At 43.6% G+C, this 18,102-nt stretch overlaps 1 protein-coding gene across 1 annotated transcript; it reads left to right on the forward strand.

Annotated features, from left to right (window-relative positions):
* The first annotated feature begins 2,893 nt into the window (after nt 1-2,893).
* PDCD7 (programmed cell death 7) lies at nt 2,894-17,255 on the forward strand. Its single transcript, XM_019441779.2, has 5 exons — nt 2,894-3,810; nt 6,254-6,392; nt 12,919-13,155; nt 13,415-13,502; nt 15,458-17,255. The coding sequence occupies exons 1-5, from the start codon at nt 2,944-2,946 to the stop codon at nt 15,579-15,581; spliced, it is 1,455 nt and encodes a 484-aa protein (XP_019297324.2). The 5' UTR covers nt 2,894-2,943; the 3' UTR covers nt 15,582-17,255.
* Nucleotides 17,256-18,102: the final 847 nt, after the last annotated feature.

Raw genomic sequence — 18,102 nt, forward strand, 5'->3', positions numbered from 1 at the left:
GAGCCTGCTTAGGCTTCTCTCTCTCCTCTCTCTGTCCCTCCCCTGGCGCATGCTCTCTCTCTCTCTCTCTTTCTCTCTCTCTCTCTCTCTCTCACACACACACACACACACACACACACACACACACACAGTCTCCCCAGATAAACTTTTAAAACAATAATAATAAAAAAACTAAACATGCAATTGCCATATGACCCCGCAGTTGCACTCCTGGGCACTTATCCCAAAGATTTTCATTTAACATAAAAACCTGTATACAAATGTTTATAGCAGCTTTATTCATGATAACCCCAAAGTAGAAACAACCCAGATATCCTTCAATAGGTGAATGATTTTAAAAGTAGTTTCATTTTCGCACCTGGCCGACTCAGTTGGAGGAGCTTGTGACGCTTGATCTTGGGCACATGAGTTAGAACCCCACATTAGGCATAGAGATTACTTAAATACATAAAAACTAAAAAAAAGTGATTTCATTTTATTCATACCTTTTTTGCACACTTTTATTAAAAAGGAACACTATTGATACAACACCCTGAATAAATCTCCAGAAAATTATGCTGAGTGAAAGCAGAGAATTCCAAAAGGTTGTGTAATGCATGATTCCATTTACATGACATTCTTGAAAGGACAAAGTTATATGAAGAACAGGTTAGTGGTTGCCAGGGGGTGTGGTTATAAAAGGGGAAATGAAGGATCCTGGAAGCTATGGAAAGGAAATGTTCTGTATCTTGACTATATCAATGTCAATATCTGGGTTGTAATATTGTACTACAGTTTTGGAAGGTATTACCATTGGTAGGAACTGGGATGAAGAGTACACATGATCTCCCTCTATTATTTCTTACAACTGTAAACGAATCTACAATTATCTCAAAATAGTTTAATTTTAAATATCTAATTGATGGGGTTTTGGGGTGATGGTGGGATTCTGAGCCAACAGCCAAGAAGGAATTCTTGAAGACATCTTTGGTGCAAAAAGGTGTTTTTACTAAACACGGGACAGGACCTGTGGACAGAAAGAGCTGCACTGGGATTGTGACGGGTAACTGATTATATACCCTCATGTTGGGAGTGGGGTTAGGGGCAGCGTAAGTCTCTAAGAAATTTTGGAGGCAAGGATTCCAGGACCTTGAGGGGCTAGCTGTTGTTAGGAAAATGGCATTTATTACCGTTTAGTAAAAACGGTATTTATCTCTCTGTTATGAGACCCTTCAGATGTATATCAGGGGACCACAAGCTTGGAATATGATTCCCTGCATATACCTTGGGGGAGTTGAGATAAAGGAAGTTTCCAAAAGTAAGGGAATTTTTCATTTGCCTTAGTTTCCCACATCACCATGGCAAGCACTTAAACCCCTTTCCACCTTGGGCAGGGCAAGTAGGTGGTGGTGGTGCTAGTTTGTATTTTGCCCTCAGCTGTGTTATGCTCCCTCATCATTAATCATGTGGCATGGTCTTTCCTTCCCCTCCAGTGGTTTTCCATTGTTCTTAAGATATGAGATCCTAGAATGCTAAAATCTGTCCTCCTCCCAGGACTGCCAGCTCCCTTCAGGATTTCTGTGTTCCATCTGAGAAGGAGAACAAAGGAAAAAGGAAATGTAGATAAAATTAAATTTCCTTACAACTTGCAGCCCTTTGACATACTTGAGACACGCAGATTATGACATTCCTCCAGGAACTCTCAACTGTCTTAATACTTTACTAGAGGCAAAAAGCAACCTTAGCTTAACAATAACCAGACCTGCAGGACACTGCAAGTCCTCGTTAACATATGAAAGTCCTTTTGGAGGGGCACCTGGCTGGTTCAGTTGGTTGAGCCTCCGACGTCAGCTCAGGCCTCGATCTTGCATTGGGCTCACTGCTGTCACTTCTGAAGGACTGTCTCTACCCCACCCTCCAACTTAAAAGTATATAACCAATTGCTCTTCACAATTCCAGTATAGATCTTTCAGCCCACGGTCCTGTCCCATGCTTTAATGAAACCACCTTTTTTGCACTGAAACATCTCAAGAATTCTTTCTTGATCGTTGGCTCTGGGACGCCAACATCACATCACATCCATAACTGGCATTCTTTCAGTTCCCCGGCTTGACCTTCTGGGGAGTTTTTGCAAATGCTGTTCCTGATGGGGTTTTGGAGTGATGGTGGGGTCTGAAGCCCACAGCCAAGAAAGAATTCTTGAGATGTCTTTGATACAAAAAGGTGATTTTTTTAAAAGCACAGGGACAGGACCCATGCGCAGAAAGAGCTGCCTGGACTGTGAGGCAAGAGTGGTTATATACTTGGGAGTTGGTGGAGGTAAAGTCAATGGGAAGTTTCCAAAGTCATATGCTAAAGGCTCATAGGATTCTGGAGGCTTAACTATTGTCAAGCTAAGGTTGTTTTCCTCTCTAACAAAAAACATTAATCAGACAGTTGGGAGTTCCTGGAGAAATGTTACACTCTGCCTGCCTCAAGTATTTGTCAATGGGATGCAGGTTATAAAGGAAATTTAATTTTATCTACCATTTTCTTCTGCCTTTATTTCCCAAGTCACGATAAAGGCTCAAATCCTAGGACAACCTCCCTAACTTCTTTGACTAAGTCAAAACCTCTTTTAAGTTCTTCTTACCCAGTGTTTTCCTCTTTGTACTTCCGTTTACTGCTGCACCTTTGCATTTGTTTGCACGATTACTTGATTAATGTGTTTTCGTTACTAGGCAGGTAGTTCTACGAGAAGAAGACCTGTAGCTGTTAAATTGTTCGCAAAACAGCTAGCTCCGCAAGACGAACGCTTACTCATATTCAGGATTGACGAACTGCAGGAATGCCAACCTACTGGCGAGGCTCTCTGGGCCGGAAGCGTTCTATAGGCGTCGCGCGCGTAGTACGTCACTTCCCCCTACCGCCTCTACAGGAACCACTCAAATTCCTGTCACTTCTCTGACTACCTTCGTCGTGGACATGGCTCTGCCGCCCTTTTTCGCCCCAGGTCGCCCAGGCCCGCCGCCCCTGCAGCCGCCGCCTCCCGCTCCCTTCGGCTGTCCGCCACCGCCGCTGCCCTCCCCGGCTTTCCCGCCGCCTCTTCCCCAGCGGCCCGGCCCCTTTCCGGGGGCCTCCGCCCCCTTCCTCCAGCCCCCGCTGGCTCTGCAGCCCCGGGCCCCCGGGGAAGCCTCTCGCGGCGGTGGCGGCGGCGGCGTCTACTACCCGGTGCCGCCACCGCCGCTGCCTCCGCCGCCGCCCCAGTGCCGGCCCTTCCCGGGGACTGACGCTGGTGAGCGGCCACGACCGCCGCCGCCAGGCCCGGGGCCGCCGTGGAGCCCCCGTTGGCCTGAGGCGCCGCCGCCGTCCGACGTACTCGGGGACGCGGCCTTGCAGCGCCTGCGCGACCGGCAGTGGCTAGAGGCGGTGTTCGGAACCCCGCGGCGGGCGGGCTGCCCACTCCCTCCACGCGCGCCCGCCGGGCCCAGCCTGGGCGAAGTGCGCGCGCGGTTGCGCGGGGCTCTGCGCCTGGTGCGACGGCTGCGCAACCTGGGCCAGGCCCTGCGCGAGGCCGAGGCTGACGGCGCGGCCTGGGTACTGTTGCATGCCCAGGCTGCGCCGTTGCGCGCCGAACTGTCCGAGAGACTACAGCTGCTGACCCAGGCCGCCTATGTGGGTGAGGCGCGGCGGAGGCTGGAGAGGGTCCGGCGCCGCCGGCTTCGGCTTCGCGAGAGGGCTCGGGAACGCGAGGCCGAGCGGGAGGCGGAGGCCGCGCGAGCAGCGGAGCGCGAGCAGGAGATTGACCTCTGGAGGGTCAAGTGCGTGCAGGAGGTGGAGGAGAAGAAGCGGGTAAGAGCGGCAGATGTGCGGAGGCTGGGGGGTAGTTCAAGTCTGGAACCTGAAGGGCCGTGAGGTTTTGCGCTGTCGTTTCCTACAGCTAAGCCTTTTTTTTCCTCAGCCGTAAATTAAAAGGTATCCAGCATTTCCGACATCGTATCCCTATACTGATTGCCTGTTAATGTTGTATAATACAAAACACAAATGGTCTAGGTGCACCGCGAGTTCTGTAAACATAAAGTATAGGATTACACAGTGGCGTTGCAGGGATGACGGACGCCCTGCCTCCTATTACAACGTTATGTCCGCTTACTAACATTCAAGGCAAACAAGAATCTGTGTCCTTGCTTCTTGTACTGGTCTGGGTGATTTTAAGAATACAAAATATAGAACACGTGGGTCCTTGACGCAAGGAACATATACTCTAATTGACTGTTGGGGCTATAGTGATGACTTCTGCAGGATCCCTTTGTTTAGGAGTTTTAAACCAGATATTACCAACACCCTCCCCCCCCCCCCCCGCCCCGTTAAACAATGGTGTTTTTGAGCACTTGCCAAATACTAGGTGCTACTCTAAATTCCTTGCATATAACAGATCTTTAATCCTTGTAACAACCCTGAAAGGTAAGCCATTTTACAGATTAGGAAATTGAGGCCTAGAGAAGTTAACTTGCCAACAGTCACACAACTGGTTCCTAGCTGTTTTGCTCCTGATTTGAGCCCAGGTTGGCTGATTCCAAAGCCTCTTGATCTTAAGCTCTTAAGTAGGGGCCACAGTGAAACTGGAAATTGGTCAGATAGTTGTTTAAGGCATTCTCATTACTTCTGAGTGCCTGTAGGTGCTTCCCCTGTCCCTTCACTCTACAACTAGTTAGTATTTCCTCCTTCTCATACTCCTTGTGTCTGTTACTGCCTAGATTCTGATACAACTCCTTCCAGAAATGTAGTGATGGCAAACTTTGTCTTCACACCTCCAGGAATATCAGTACTTTTAAGGAGAATACTTGGAGGCAACACTGTAATCTAAGGAGTTTGTATCAGTTTCACAGACATTTAATAAGAACCCATTATGTGCCAGACCCACTGCTGGGTGCTGGTGATAGGGACGATTAGGATATAGTGCTTGTCCTTGAGGGGCTTAGAGCCTCATGGGGACCATGTCTATACAGCATGGTATGTGTTAGGGTTTCAACTGTAAGTGCTATTGGAACCCAGAGAAGGAATATCCAATCTGTTGGGAAACAGGGTAAGGGAAGGCTTTGTGTATGAGATAGGGGACCTTTGACCTGAGTCTTGAAGGAAATGTCAAAGCCAAGTGAAAGCAACAGGTGCAGTTCCAGGCAGAGAGAGTAGTACAAGCAGAAGAAGGAAACTGTATGATGTCTGTATGATGTGGTGGTATTGGTGAAATTACAGGCACTTATTTGATACACGGGTTGAGAGCTTTAGGCAAAAGGATCTTTCTTACCACCCACAATGAGGGGGTTGGAGACAGGGTCCTGTGAGTGGTGGTTTAAAGAACCAGAGTTATTTCGTCTACTTGTGAACCAACTTAAGAGTAGGATAGGGTCTTATGAAATCTTGCCATTTGCAACTACGTAGATGGAACTGGAGGGTATTATGCTAAGTGAAATTAGTCAGAGAAAGACAAAAATCATATGACTTCACTCATATGAGGACTTTAACAGACAAAACAGATGAACCTAAGGGAAGGGAAACAAAAATAATATAAAAACAGGGAGGGGGACAAAACAGAAGAGACTCATAAATATGGAGAACAAACTGAGGGTTGCTGGAGGGGTTGAGGGAGGGGGGATGGGCTAAATGGGTAAGGGGCATTAAGGAATCTACTCCTGAAATCATTGTTGCACTATATGCTAACTAATTTGGATGTAAATTAAAAAAAAATTAAAAAATTAAAATAAAGATGGTAATGGTGTATATTTCAAAAAAAAACCAAAAAACAAAAACGAGTAGGATAGGGTCTTCCGTGTTTGAAAGGCTGTCGTGTCACAAGATCCTTGGCACTTTAGAACACTGGAGTGCAAGCTATGTGTGTTGGGGGTCACTGACAGAATTGTAGAGTCCTGGGCCTTTCCAACCCCATTCCTTATCTTCCATTCTAATCTAAGTCTTTGGGTCCAGGAATCTGCACTTTGAACAAGAGAGCTCCAACTTAAAGTAAGTTAGATGCAGATGTTCCTTGGACTGCACTTGGAGAAATTCTGAGGAAAAAACAAAGATGAGCTCCCACATGGAAGCTGCAGAGATTAACCCCTTGGCTGGACCGGAGTGGAGAGCAGTTGTGTATAGCCCAGGAAATTGGGATGTAGATCCTGTGGAAATTCTTATCCCTGAGACTGCCTAATCCTCTGAAGTCTCACTGCTGGGCAGCTGTTCTCTGCTTTGAGGTTGTTCCTAATACTAGGTTTCATAGACTCTCTTTCTTTTCCAGGAGCAGGAACTTAAAGCTGCTGCTGATGGTGTCTTATCTGAAGTGAGGAAAAAACAAGCAGACACCAAAAGAATGGTGGACATTCTTCGGGCCTTGGAGAAATTGAGGAAACTCAGGAAAGAGGCAGCAGCAAGGAAGGGTAACCATGGCTTTGCATTTCTACTTGGATTTATTCATCTCATGCCCCACTCCTTCCCTTTCTTTATCCTAGCGCCCTCTCTCCCCCAAATTTTTGAAGGAAAATGTTTGATAATTAATTATTTTCACCCAGTAAGGTAACAAAGTTTGTCAGTAGTACCTCAGAACCTTTGAAGCAGGAAGCCTCAGAAATTGTTCATATCTTGATTGACAGGGTTGAAAAGAGAGGCAGGTGTGGGAACCCACTGCACTGCCTTTCCCTTGATTCATCATCCCCTCCTCCCCCGCCCCCAGGCATTCCTGGCCACTTTTCTGAGTGAGGTTGGCATGGCTAGTCACCTTTGCCCATGTGCCAAGGCAGAAGCTGTCCTATATTTACTGTTTACTTTACTTTGCTTTAGAAGGTGTTGAAAACTTGGCATGCTCCTTTGGATATATTTCAAACCTGAAACATTGATATTTTTAGAGTTATGAATGGTTGGATAGGGCAGGGAGCACCTTGCAGAGTGTACATGAATGTTTTCAGCTTACATGGCTGTCACTTTTGGATCAGAAAATCTCATTGGTTTCCTCTTGCCTCTAGAGGGAGCACTGGTTTTCTAGAAGTTCCCTAGTTGTGCTTTGAACATTTGCCTATCTTGATCTTTGCTTTTGCCAGTCTATTTGTGTGGAGGGCCTTTAGTCCCATCTTTGCCATTTTAAGTTCTCACTGTTCTTCCAAAACTAAATACAGATGCAGCATCCTCCATCCTTACCAGAAATGGGCTGAGGTGACCTGCTCCTTCTCACTTGTACCTGGTTTGGACCACATACTGCCTTATTTAGTAGGCTATAGGCCGTTAATATTCACCAAGGATATTTGAGAGTACACAAATTAGCAAGTACCATGGTAGCAAATTATTTCCCCTGTGTGGCTTAAAATATAAATGAAAACTGTGAGTCAGACCCTTCGTAATTAAGTTTCATTGGGTTGTGATCATTATGTATTCAGCCAAGCTCATTTACTAGCTAAATGATAAGTTTCTGCATGCCAGCCTTTAGAGCGGTTGATTCAGATTCAGGCCTCAGATGACCCCCATAGCACATTCATGAGTCAAAGGGGAGTTTGCATCTACTGTGTCTAGCCTTACCTCTTTTTTACGAGAATGAAAACCTGAGAGCTATTATTTAATATTCCCCTACCCTATGTCCTCTGTGAGGTGAGTGGTCAGTAAACTTTTGCCAAGTGAATTTACTAGCATAATTTCTCACTCTTAGTCTTCCTCACTTTCATCCAAAAGAAGGAGGAAATTTTGGAGGAATTGTGATCTATAAAAATAAGCAGCCTCTGTGGAGTTAATGGGCTTGGGCGTAAAATGATTTGGTAACAAGCAGCTAGTTGCGTTATATACTTAATACTTCTCTCTCAAGGTGCATATACCTCCAACTAAGTACTGAGAGAATGAGGTTGGATATGTAAGTAAGCAGGGCCACATTGCAAAGTGTCTTATGGGCCAGACTAGACTTCTCACCTATGCTTAAAGGTGAGAGGAACCATGAAAAGTTCTAAGCAGAAAGTGAAATGACAACAATGATTGGTGGGCAGAGCAGAGAAAGGTTTGCAGCATCTAGGAAGAAGGGAGGAAAGGAGAGAGACTAAGAAGGCTGTTATAGTCTGGGCACAGATAATATGGGAGTGTGAACTATGGGTCATTAAGAAATGAATAAAGGAGCGAGGGAGAATACACGTGTATAAATAAATAACTTGGGGAACTCAGCAGTAGTAGGAGGAATATACTTGGTGTTGACAAGTTCAGTTTGGGACCTGTTGAGTTTGAGGTGCCTGTTCATCAGCATGTAGCCACAAGTAGGAATAACCTTAAAAGAGTTGTGTGGCCTGAGATGAGGCCAAAAAGACAAAATCCTAGGGAATGTAAAAATAAAGATGGATAAACAGGTGGCCACAAGAGAGGTCAGAGAGATAGGAGAAAAAGGTAGGTCCTCTGCCTCCTTCTGGAAAGTGGCAAATGCTCAGAAAGATTGTGTAATCTCAGGCAGGTTACTTAAACTTCTCTTTGCCTTGATTTCCTCATCTGTAAGAAGGATGTTTCTAAAGATTAAGAGACATCCATGGGAGGGGTGCCTGAGTGGCTCAGTAGGTTAAGCGTCCCACTTCAGGTCAGGTCGTGATCTCACAGTTTGTGAGTTTGAGCCCCGCATCGGGCTCTGTGCTGACAGCTTAGAGCCTGGAGCCTGCTTCAGATTCTGTGTCTCCCTCTCTCTCTGCTCCTCCCCTGCTCATGCTCTGTCTCTCTGTCTCTCTCCTTCAAAAATAAATAAAAACTTTAAAAAAAGAAAAGAAAAGAAACATCCATGGGAATTAGTACCCAACAGATGATCAGTGACTTATGCTAGGTGCATTTTTTCAGTGAAATGGTATGGGTTGAAGCCAGACTAGACTACATTAAAGAGGGAATAAGAGATTAAGAAAAGCAAACAGTGAATTCAACTTATTAAAAGTTTGCCTGTGGTGCTCACCTGGTTCAGTTGGTTGAGCATCCTACTCTTGATTTTGGCTCAGGTCATGATTCCAGGGTTATTGGATCAACCTCCGAGTCAGGCTTTGCGTTGATGTGGAGCCTGCTTAAGATATTCATTCTCTCTCCCTCTCTCTCCCCTCTCTCTCCTTCTCCCCCCCCCACCCCATCCCTCTACCCTGCTTGCATTCTCTTTAAAAAAAAAAAATGGGAGTGGGGCACCTGGGTGGCACAGTTGGTTGAGCGTCCCACTTCAGCTCAGGTCGTGATCTCACAGCTTGTGAGTTCAAGCCCCGCGTCAGGCTCTGTGCTGACAGCTTGGAGCCTGGATCCTGCTTCAGATCTGTGTCTCCCTCTCTCTCTGCCCCTAACCCACTCGCATTCTGTCTCTGTCTCTCTCAAAAGTAAATAAACATTAAAATAAAGTTTAAAAAAAGAAAAAAAGGTTTGCCTCTGAAGAAAGGAGTGAGCAGTTGCCTGGTTGGCTCAGTCAGTTAAGCATCTGACTTGAGCTTTAGGTCATGATCTCATGGTTAGTGAGCCCGAGCCCCACCATGGGTGAGCCCTGCTTCTCTCTCTCTCTCTCTCTCTCTCTCTCTCCCTCTCCCTCTCTCTCCCTCTCCCTCTCTCTCTCCCTCTCTCTCTGCCCCTCATGGGATTCTTTCTCTATCTCGCTCCGCCCTTGCTCATTTGCACTTTCAAAAAAAAAAAAAATGAAGAAAGGAGTGAGCAAGATCAATATATGTGGAGTGGTAGTGTGGAGGGGCGGGGTGGTACCCTTAGGGTTGTGGGGAAAATTTGAACATGTATAATTGCGGAATGAGTAGAGGGAGAGGGTCAGAGAGACACAGGAAGGATACTTGACGGCTCAAAGTCCTGTAGAAGGTAGGAAGACTCCGGTCCCAGGTGGAGGTATTAACTTAAGTGTAGAAGGATCTGTCTCCACTAGAATGAAAATGAAGGAGGGGGCGCCTGGGTGGCTCAGTCGGTTAAGCGTCCGACTTCAGCTCAGGTCATGGTCTTGTGGTTTGTGAATTCGAGCCCTGCATCGGGCTCTGTGCTGACAGCTTAGAGCCTGGAGCCTGCTTCAGATTCTGTGTCTCTCCATCTGTCTGCCCCTCCCATGCTCATGCTCTGTTTCTCTGTCTCTCAATAATAAATAAACGTTAAAAAAAAGAAAGAAAGAAAATGAAGGAGACAAGGAGGGGTAGTAATGCGGATGAGTGAAATCGGGGGCCGAAAGTTAAGAGATGTCCTGCCTGCTAGCCTGTGTTCTGTAAGATAGGCTGGATGGTTTGCTGAGAGGCAATAGAAGAGAAAGGCTTTAGGAGAGCAGTGAAGGTTTGAAATAACTGCTGTGAAGAATGAGTGGGAGCCAACTAGAAACCCATGGGAGTTTGGTTGTAGGCAGGTGCTGTGGGCCCAGCTGATGTAGTTCTATACTGGCACTAGGCTACAATATCAGTACTTGCAGGAGTATTCTGCAGCTGGCAGGTGAGCACAGAGCACAGAGTTGTTAGGGTTTTGCTTTATGGGTGACCACAGGTTTTGATGACGACCACTAGAAAAGCGAGTAGATTTGGATATGTTCATTTGGAACTTCTAGTGAGGCTGACAAGAGTCTCTGGGGAGAAGGAGATAAGACTACTGGGAAGGTAGAAAGTCCTAGTTTGGGAAGAAAAGAATTGTGCTTAAGACAGAGGTAGCAGGGTTTTTTGATCATTCCAAGGCTCAAAGACTGGACAAAGCCCTAAGGTGTGGGTGGCTGAAGGGGAAAAAAGAAGGTACTGGTATGTAGGAACTGCAGGAACTGGATGAGGAGTGGTGGAGGTGGAAGGAACTAACTAGACCGTGTCAGTACATGGGGCCAAGAGGAAGACTGGGTGAGGGTTGTCGATTCTGAGGGAGTAAGTCATGGTGATCAGAAGTGATCAGTGAAAGGGTGAGGGATGTGTGGGTTCGTGGTTCAGGCCTAGCAGCCTGAGATGGGAACAGGCCACTGCTCCTCATGGGATCTGGAGGCACTTTGGGGCTGATGCAGTGTCTGTAATTTCACCATACTGGCAGATTTTAGTACTGTCTGGCCCTTTACAGAAAAATTTGCCAGTTCCTGGTTTAGGTAAAGAAATTAAACAAAATCATGAAATTATTATGAAACAACGTAGTGACAGCTTGAACTTCTCCATGCGTAAGAATTTTGTGTGTATTTGGAAAATATTTGGCAACTTAGTAAAAGATGGATTTGAGTTGTAGAGTTTCCTTAGTTGGGAATGAGTGCCAGCCATGAGAAAATGATCTGGAGAAATGTTAGCCATGGAGGTGAGGCTAGGAGAGCTAATTCCATAACCACTTAGTCGCAGTGGTTGAAGGAGAAAAGAAGCAGACCTCCAAAGGCCTTGATCAACTCTTTTAGGAAGCAGTTTATTACCACATTTAGGCAGTCTTTAAATTTTTTTTTTTTTTTAACGTTTATTTATTTTTGAGACAGAGAGAGACAGAGCATGAACAGGGGAGGGTCAGAGAGAGGGAGACACAGAATCCGAAGCAGGCTCCAGGCTCTGAGCTGTCAGCACAGAGCCCGACGCGGGGCTCGAACTCACGGACCGCGAGATCATGACCTGAGCCGAAGTCGGCCGCTTAACCGACTGAGCCACTCAGGCGCCCCTAGGCAGTCTTGAAAGTACTCATGAACATTTCTTCTCTTGAGAATTTATCATATAGAAATAATCAATAGAAGGAAACAAGTAACGTGCCCAGGAGTATTGATTGTAACAGTATATGCTAACAGGACATTTGGAACAGCCTAAGTGTCCAGAAGTTGGGAGCTTGTTAAGTAAATTATGGTACATTGAATTGATGAAACAGGATAGAGCCATTAAACAAATAATTATAAAAATTGGAAAAGAATGTAGAGAATTGACCTGGAGCTGTAGAAGTTACACATACTATGTTGAACTATGTGAAGTTGATAATGTATGGACAAAAATGACTGCAGAATCAATGGGGGAAATAAAAATGGTTTATTGTGTTAGTGGGATTTGAATTTTTTTCTTCCTGGTATCCGGTATTGTTAAAATGCTCCCATAATAAATACATTTGCAAGAACTAACAGGATGGACTACACCCATGTCACTCTAGGATGAATCATCTAGCAGCTCCAGCAGCTTTTATGTCACAGAGCCATGTGGCTAGTGAGTGCACAACTGCAGTCTACTCAAGTATTCATTAAATTTTAAGGTATTTTCCTTAAAAAATAAATATAAATATAAAAAATATTTTTCCTTATGGAATTTTATGAAAAATTTCACACATGCACAAAAATAGAACACCTAAATAAAATACCCATAATCAACTATGATGCCCCTGTCACACATAATGAAATTAGTAATAATTCTTTGGTATCACCTAATAACTAGTCTATAATCAAATTTTCACAGTTGTGGCTCTAGCTGTGTTGGCCATCCTTTTAGCTGACTTCACAGTTAAATCAGGGTGACTAACCATCCCAGGTTTCCCAGGATGCTGGGCTCTCAGTACTAAAACTGGGCAAACTGAAATATTTGGTCATCCTACACTAAGCAGCAGACTGTGAGGTTAGTAGGTTGGTTACATGTATTTCTTCCTCACTATCCAAGTGTCTTCTCTTAGAACTTCAGATTCAGTCAGAAGGTAAATTGTTTATTACTTGGTCTGGGAGCCTGTGCTGTGAGAATATCACAATGAAGAAGTATAAGAGTTTCTCTCTTCAGTGAGCTCTCTGTCCAACCAAAGGATCAAAACCATTAGAAATAAAATCAAAGGTTAAGTGGTATGATCCAAAGAGAGGACTTAGAGAAAGTCAGGGTGAGGTCAGATTAATTGGAGACTCAAGATCAAATTGAGCCTTGAAGATTGGTTAGAATTTATAAACTAAGCAAATTCATAATGTAAGTAGGACTTTGTGTCTGCTCAGTAGAACACATGTTGGGGATAAAAAGTTGTATCTAAAATGCTGTTTGGATCTCTTCCTAGGGGTCTGTCCTCCAGCTTCAGCAGATGAGACTTTTGAGCATCATCTTCAGCGACTAAGAAAACTCATTAAAAAACGCTCTGAATTATACGAAGCTGAAGAGAGAGCCCTCAGAGTTATGTTGGAAGGAGAACAAGAAGAAGAGAGGAAAAGAGAATTTGAAAAGAAACAGAGGAAAGAAAAAGAGAAAATTTTACTTCAGAAGCGTGAAATTGAGTCCAAGTTATTTGGGGATCCACGTAAGTTCTTTTGTAACCAGTGGAGAAAAGAAAGATGCTAGATTGGCAGCTCTTTCCCTAATGGATGATCTCAACCTAAACTAAGGTGGTAGGCAGCAAATGAAACCTTTGAGACTTAAAATTCTGAACTGTGTACTGGAAATCATGGATAAAGATGAAACGTTTGATCGCATTGTTGTACTGTCATAGTCATAGGTTCAGTCAGCTTGCCTCTAGGTATGAGACATGATGATGTGGTAATGTGCCTTTTCTTTTTCAGATGAGTTCCCACTTGCACACCTCCTGCAACCCTTCCGACAGTATTACCTCCAGGCTGAGCACTCCCTGCCAGCACTCATCCAGATAAGGTCAGAGGGGCACTCTCCATGCCGCCTTCCCCTTAGGTAGCAAGAAGCACTTACAGTGTTTATTTTGTTGAGGTGTATTGCTTTTTCTTTTTTTAGGTTCCGTACAGGTTTATATAAAGTTTTTAATTCTGAGGATGCCACATAAATCTTGTTTAGTCCTCAGTCCTTGAGAAATAAATGTCTCTTTTAACAGGTGAAGAAACTGAAACTCAGGTTGTGACTTGCCCTTTGTATTATCTCATGCTGTAGTTGTTACATTGACTTAAAGCATCGGCTTCCTTTTCCTAATTCTCTTCTGCTGCTAAATAGACCAAGGGAGAGAAACCCTCCCTATCTACTTGCCTGTGGAGACTGATTAAGTCCCAAACTGACTTGTGAGTTCTTACAGGTCGAAGCCAAGAGAGCTAGGAACAGGGGGTCTCATCTTAACCTGCAGTTATTAATGAGCTGGGTAGAGTTTTCAACTCTTCTGGGTCTCACTTTCCTCACCTATAAAATGAAAATGTTAGACTGGAATGTGGCCTTCAAACTTTAGCAGTAGTGCTCTTCCCAAAGGCAGTCTTTTGAGAAATCCATTTGTAAAACAGTTTGAATGAATGGGTTCCGTAGGTGTAGACAGTTTAAATCTGTTATTGACTGGAAGCACTTTGTTATTTCTAGATTCCCCAGAACATCTGCTTGGGGCCTAGTGGTCCTCAAAGCCTGGTTTGACAATCACTGAACTAAGTGATCTATCAGGTTCCTTCCAAAGCTCTAATGATGGTTATTAGCATACCAAGTTTGTGTTCTGGGAAAAGTATATTTCTGGTTAATATATAAGTTTTAGCTTTTATTTATTTATTGAGAGCAGGGGAGGGGCAGACCGGGGTTGCGGGGGCGGGGAGAGGTGTGCGGGGAGAGATGTGCGGGGAGAGAGAATCCCTAGCAGGCTCTGCACTGTCAGTGCAGAGACCGACGTGGAGCTCTATCCCACAAACTGTGAGATCATGACCTGAGCTGATATCAAGAGTCAGACGCTTAACTGACTGAGCCACCTAGGCACCCCCAAGCTGTAGCTTTTAAATATAAGTACAGTTGATTCTCATTATTCACAGTAGTTATGTTCTATAAAAGCTGCAGTGTTGAATTAGGGAATGCCAAATTCTGTTCCTAAAGGAAATACAGGGTTTGGTTCCTGTGAGCCTCGGACCACAACATTTTCGTGAACCAATCAATACATAACATTGTTTTGTGGGTATTTCTTTTAAAAAACACTTTGTTTAATATATATTGTCGATTCATTAACACTGAACTCATAGTTAACAGCATTATAACTCCTGCCTCAACATAGCTTTTCTAATATACATGTACTCTCTGTAAGGCATATTCCAGCCTTCTCATTCTAGCTAGCACTGCAACAGTATACTTAGGGGCCATCTTAAATAGCAAAATAACCAATAAAAGCACAAATATGTGAAAAATGCAGTACTAAATACACTGCAAAAAGGACACTTTACAATATGAGGCTGAAAACAGTGTCACCTTATTTGACGACCGTGAAGACAGTGTCACCTTATTTGACTTCAGCTGGGAATGTACCTGTCAGTGACTTAGATTTTTCATGGCTCTGCATGTTGGCAAGTGACCATGAAAGCACCACAAGTAACGATTATGAAGTTACACATAAATTTTAGTGAATAGGCAACTTTGCGATTATGGAACCTGCAAATAATGAGGATCAACTGTATATTTATTGTTGGGTTACCCATAAGATCATACGTTGTTTGCAGTTTTTTCCCCCTTTATGTGTACATTTAAGAAATACTGTCCTTTGCATAATGCCTAGAAGTCAAATTCTTGAGTGGACTGGTACATCAGTCACTTGAAAGCTAAGTCCTGAAATAGAGTATTTAGTTGCTGAACATCTTGCTTGGAATAAAACAAATAAACAGTTGTTCTACAATGTTCTTATTAAGGCATGATTGGGATCAGTACCTGGTGCCATCTGATCATCCCAAAGGCAACTCCGTTCCCCAAGGATGGGTCCTTCCCCCGCTCCCCAGCAACGACATCTGGGCAACAGCCATTAAGCTGCATTAGTAAAGACGCTCCAGAAGTGTGGTCCGGCCAAGGCTCTTTCCAGCTCTAAATACTAGTGATGCCACCATCTTCTCGTGCTATAGACTAAACCACAACCTCTAAACTCCATGTGGCATTGTTCTACCCAGAAGTTACGTTTTCCTTGAGTGCTCTGTCCTGGCCAGAGATGCCTCTTGAATCAGGAGATTAATATGTTTCTTCAGGAAAGGACCTAGGTGAACTGGGGTTATTACCACAGAAAGTGACCTTGGTTCGCCCAATTTGCCTCTGTTTTGAAGGGGCTTGGTTCAGAGTGACTTGTTAATTTACTCTTTAACTTCTTGTGTGGTGATGGGTAAGTACACTGCATACACTCAACACAAATGTGCATTGGGTAGACTCAGCCCTTCCCCCAGTACTGAGTGTGAAGGCAAGCTTTGATGTAAAACCTCTTTACCCTCTTTACCCAAAGAACCCTCTCACTTCTAGGAGGAAAGGTCAGAAATGCTTTATCTGTGGTTTTATGAATCCCACTTTTGGTGCAGCTTGAGAGGCTACAGACTGGGCTGCCAGAAAAGCTCATGGCCTAGTCTGGTAGTCATGTGGAGAACTTGGAAAACCTGTATCCATATTGGATCGTGTTTTAATGGATAATGGCTGCATCTTCCCATGTTAGAAGGATCCTAACAAAAACACGTGTTATTTAAGTTCCTGAAGATCTAGTTGTTCAGAATCCCCAATGATAGAAATTTATCTTAACCTCCCTCAGTCACATTGTAGGGGCTGGTATAGCTGTGGAATTTTCTTAGGAACTCAAACTTTCAAAAACACCCATGTAGTTAAAGCTGGGAGGAAAGCAGATAAAAATAGTAAAATTTATTTTTTTATATTCATTAATAAATGCTATTGTGCCTGGGAATGATCAATCATAACATGCCAGGGTTTTTGTTTTATTTTGTTTTGTTTTGTTTTGCTCTTTGTCATTTATCGTGTTATTTATATTTCCGAAAAGCTAAATAAATATCATTTTTATTTTTTAGTTTGAGCCTTTGCCCCCAAATTTGTTGCCTACCAAATCACTACACACACTTTAACATGAATGAAACACATTTTCACTCCAAAATGCAAACTTGTCAAATAGACATTTGCTAGGAGAAGGTGAATCTCCAGCACCAAACTTTGTGGAATCCAACTCTAGATAAGCAGAAAAGGACGACAACCTTGGAAATGATTTCGTGTAGTTGGAAGTTCTGGGGTACAAGATGCTAACACCTTTGTTCTTTTTCTGTTTAATCTGCATTGTTAAATTTATATAGTATGCACTTCAGAGTTAACAGATAGGATATGAGGGCCAGCGCTCCAAAGTGTGTGTCTAAGTTCATATACCTTAAAATCTGTTGTGATTAGCCTCACATAACCCCCATAGGCCTGTGTGCCCTTTTATAAATCCCCACCATTTGCTGTCTGATGAGATGTAGGAAGAATAGAAATAAAAGATGAATTGTATGATGTGTTCAGTATGCAGGCAGCCTTGTCACTAAGACATCTGCATTGATGGGGGCATGAGTGTGAAGGAGGGATTCAGGAAAATAGGCAGCAGAACCCAAGAGGAAGGGATTTAACCTCAGGTGGAAAAAAGCCTTCCCTCTTTCATTCAGCTTCTGCAAAGTTTTAATAAAGTAAACATTATTTTTATTGTTTGGCTTTGTTTTGTAAGTTTTTCCTCGTTTATCACCTTGCATGGTGGTGGTGGCAACAGCCACTGGTACTTGATGGGTTTAGAAAGACATAGAGTAGTGCCTGATGAATTGTACTTGTGAGAATATAGACAGTATCATTGTAATCTTTTCCCCCCAAAAATCTTCTTTTATTGTGGAAACCTTCAAGCATCCGAAAATAAAGAGAATAGTATAATTTTTTCTGTATATCCATCATCTGGCTTCAGATAATTGTCAGCTTACGGCAAATCTTGTTTCATCTGCAACCCACTACTCTATAGACTATTTTGAAGCAAATCTCAGACATTATATTAATTAAGTATTTCAGCATGTGGGGCTCCACTTTGGGCATAGAGTCTACTTAAAAAAATTTTTTTCAGTATGTGGCTCTAAAAGATATTTTAAAAATGTAACCATAGTGCCATTATTACACTGAAAGAAATGAATGACTTCTTGATATCATCAAATTCCCAGTGTTCAGATTTCCTTATCTCACAAATGTGTGTTTTACACTTGGCTCAAATTAAGATCTAGATGCAATCTATACACTGTTGGTTGATATGTTTCTTAAGTTTCTGATAATCCGTAGGTCTTTCTTGCTTCCTCCTGTGTACTCTTGTACCCTTGAGATTTATTACTTGAAGAAATTTTTTTCCTGAAGTTTCCAGTCTGAATTTTGCTTGTTGCAGCCTTGTGATAGCATGTTCCTCTGTTTCCATATCTCTAATTTAGTGGTTAGAGCTGCATTGCCCAGTATGGTAGATATGTATCGCTATTGGGCACTTGAAAGAGAGTTTGAAATGGAGTTTGAATTGAGTTGAATA

Source organism: Panthera pardus, unplaced genomic scaffold, assembly GCF_024362965.1.
Source record: "Panthera pardus isolate Hobbes unplaced genomic scaffold, ASM2436296v1 HiC_scaffold_24, whole genome shotgun sequence".
Lineage (NCBI taxonomy): Eukaryota > Metazoa > Chordata > Mammalia > Carnivora > Felidae > Panthera > Panthera pardus.

Bases quoted from the DNA above. Each gene is read 5' to 3' on its own strand.
- PDCD7 (XM_019441779.2), top strand. From the start codon at position 2,944: ATGGCTCTGCCGCCCTTTTTCGCCCCAGGTCGCCCAGGCCCGCCGCCC. The intron at 6,393-12,918 runs GTAACCATGGCT...ATCTCTTCCTAG, and splicing joins AGAGGCAGCAGCAAGGAAGG to GGGTCTGTCCTCCAGCTTCA. The intron at 13,156-13,414 runs GTAAGTTCTTTT...TTTCTTTTTCAG, and splicing joins CAAGTTATTTGGGGATCCAC to ATGAGTTCCCACTTGCACAC.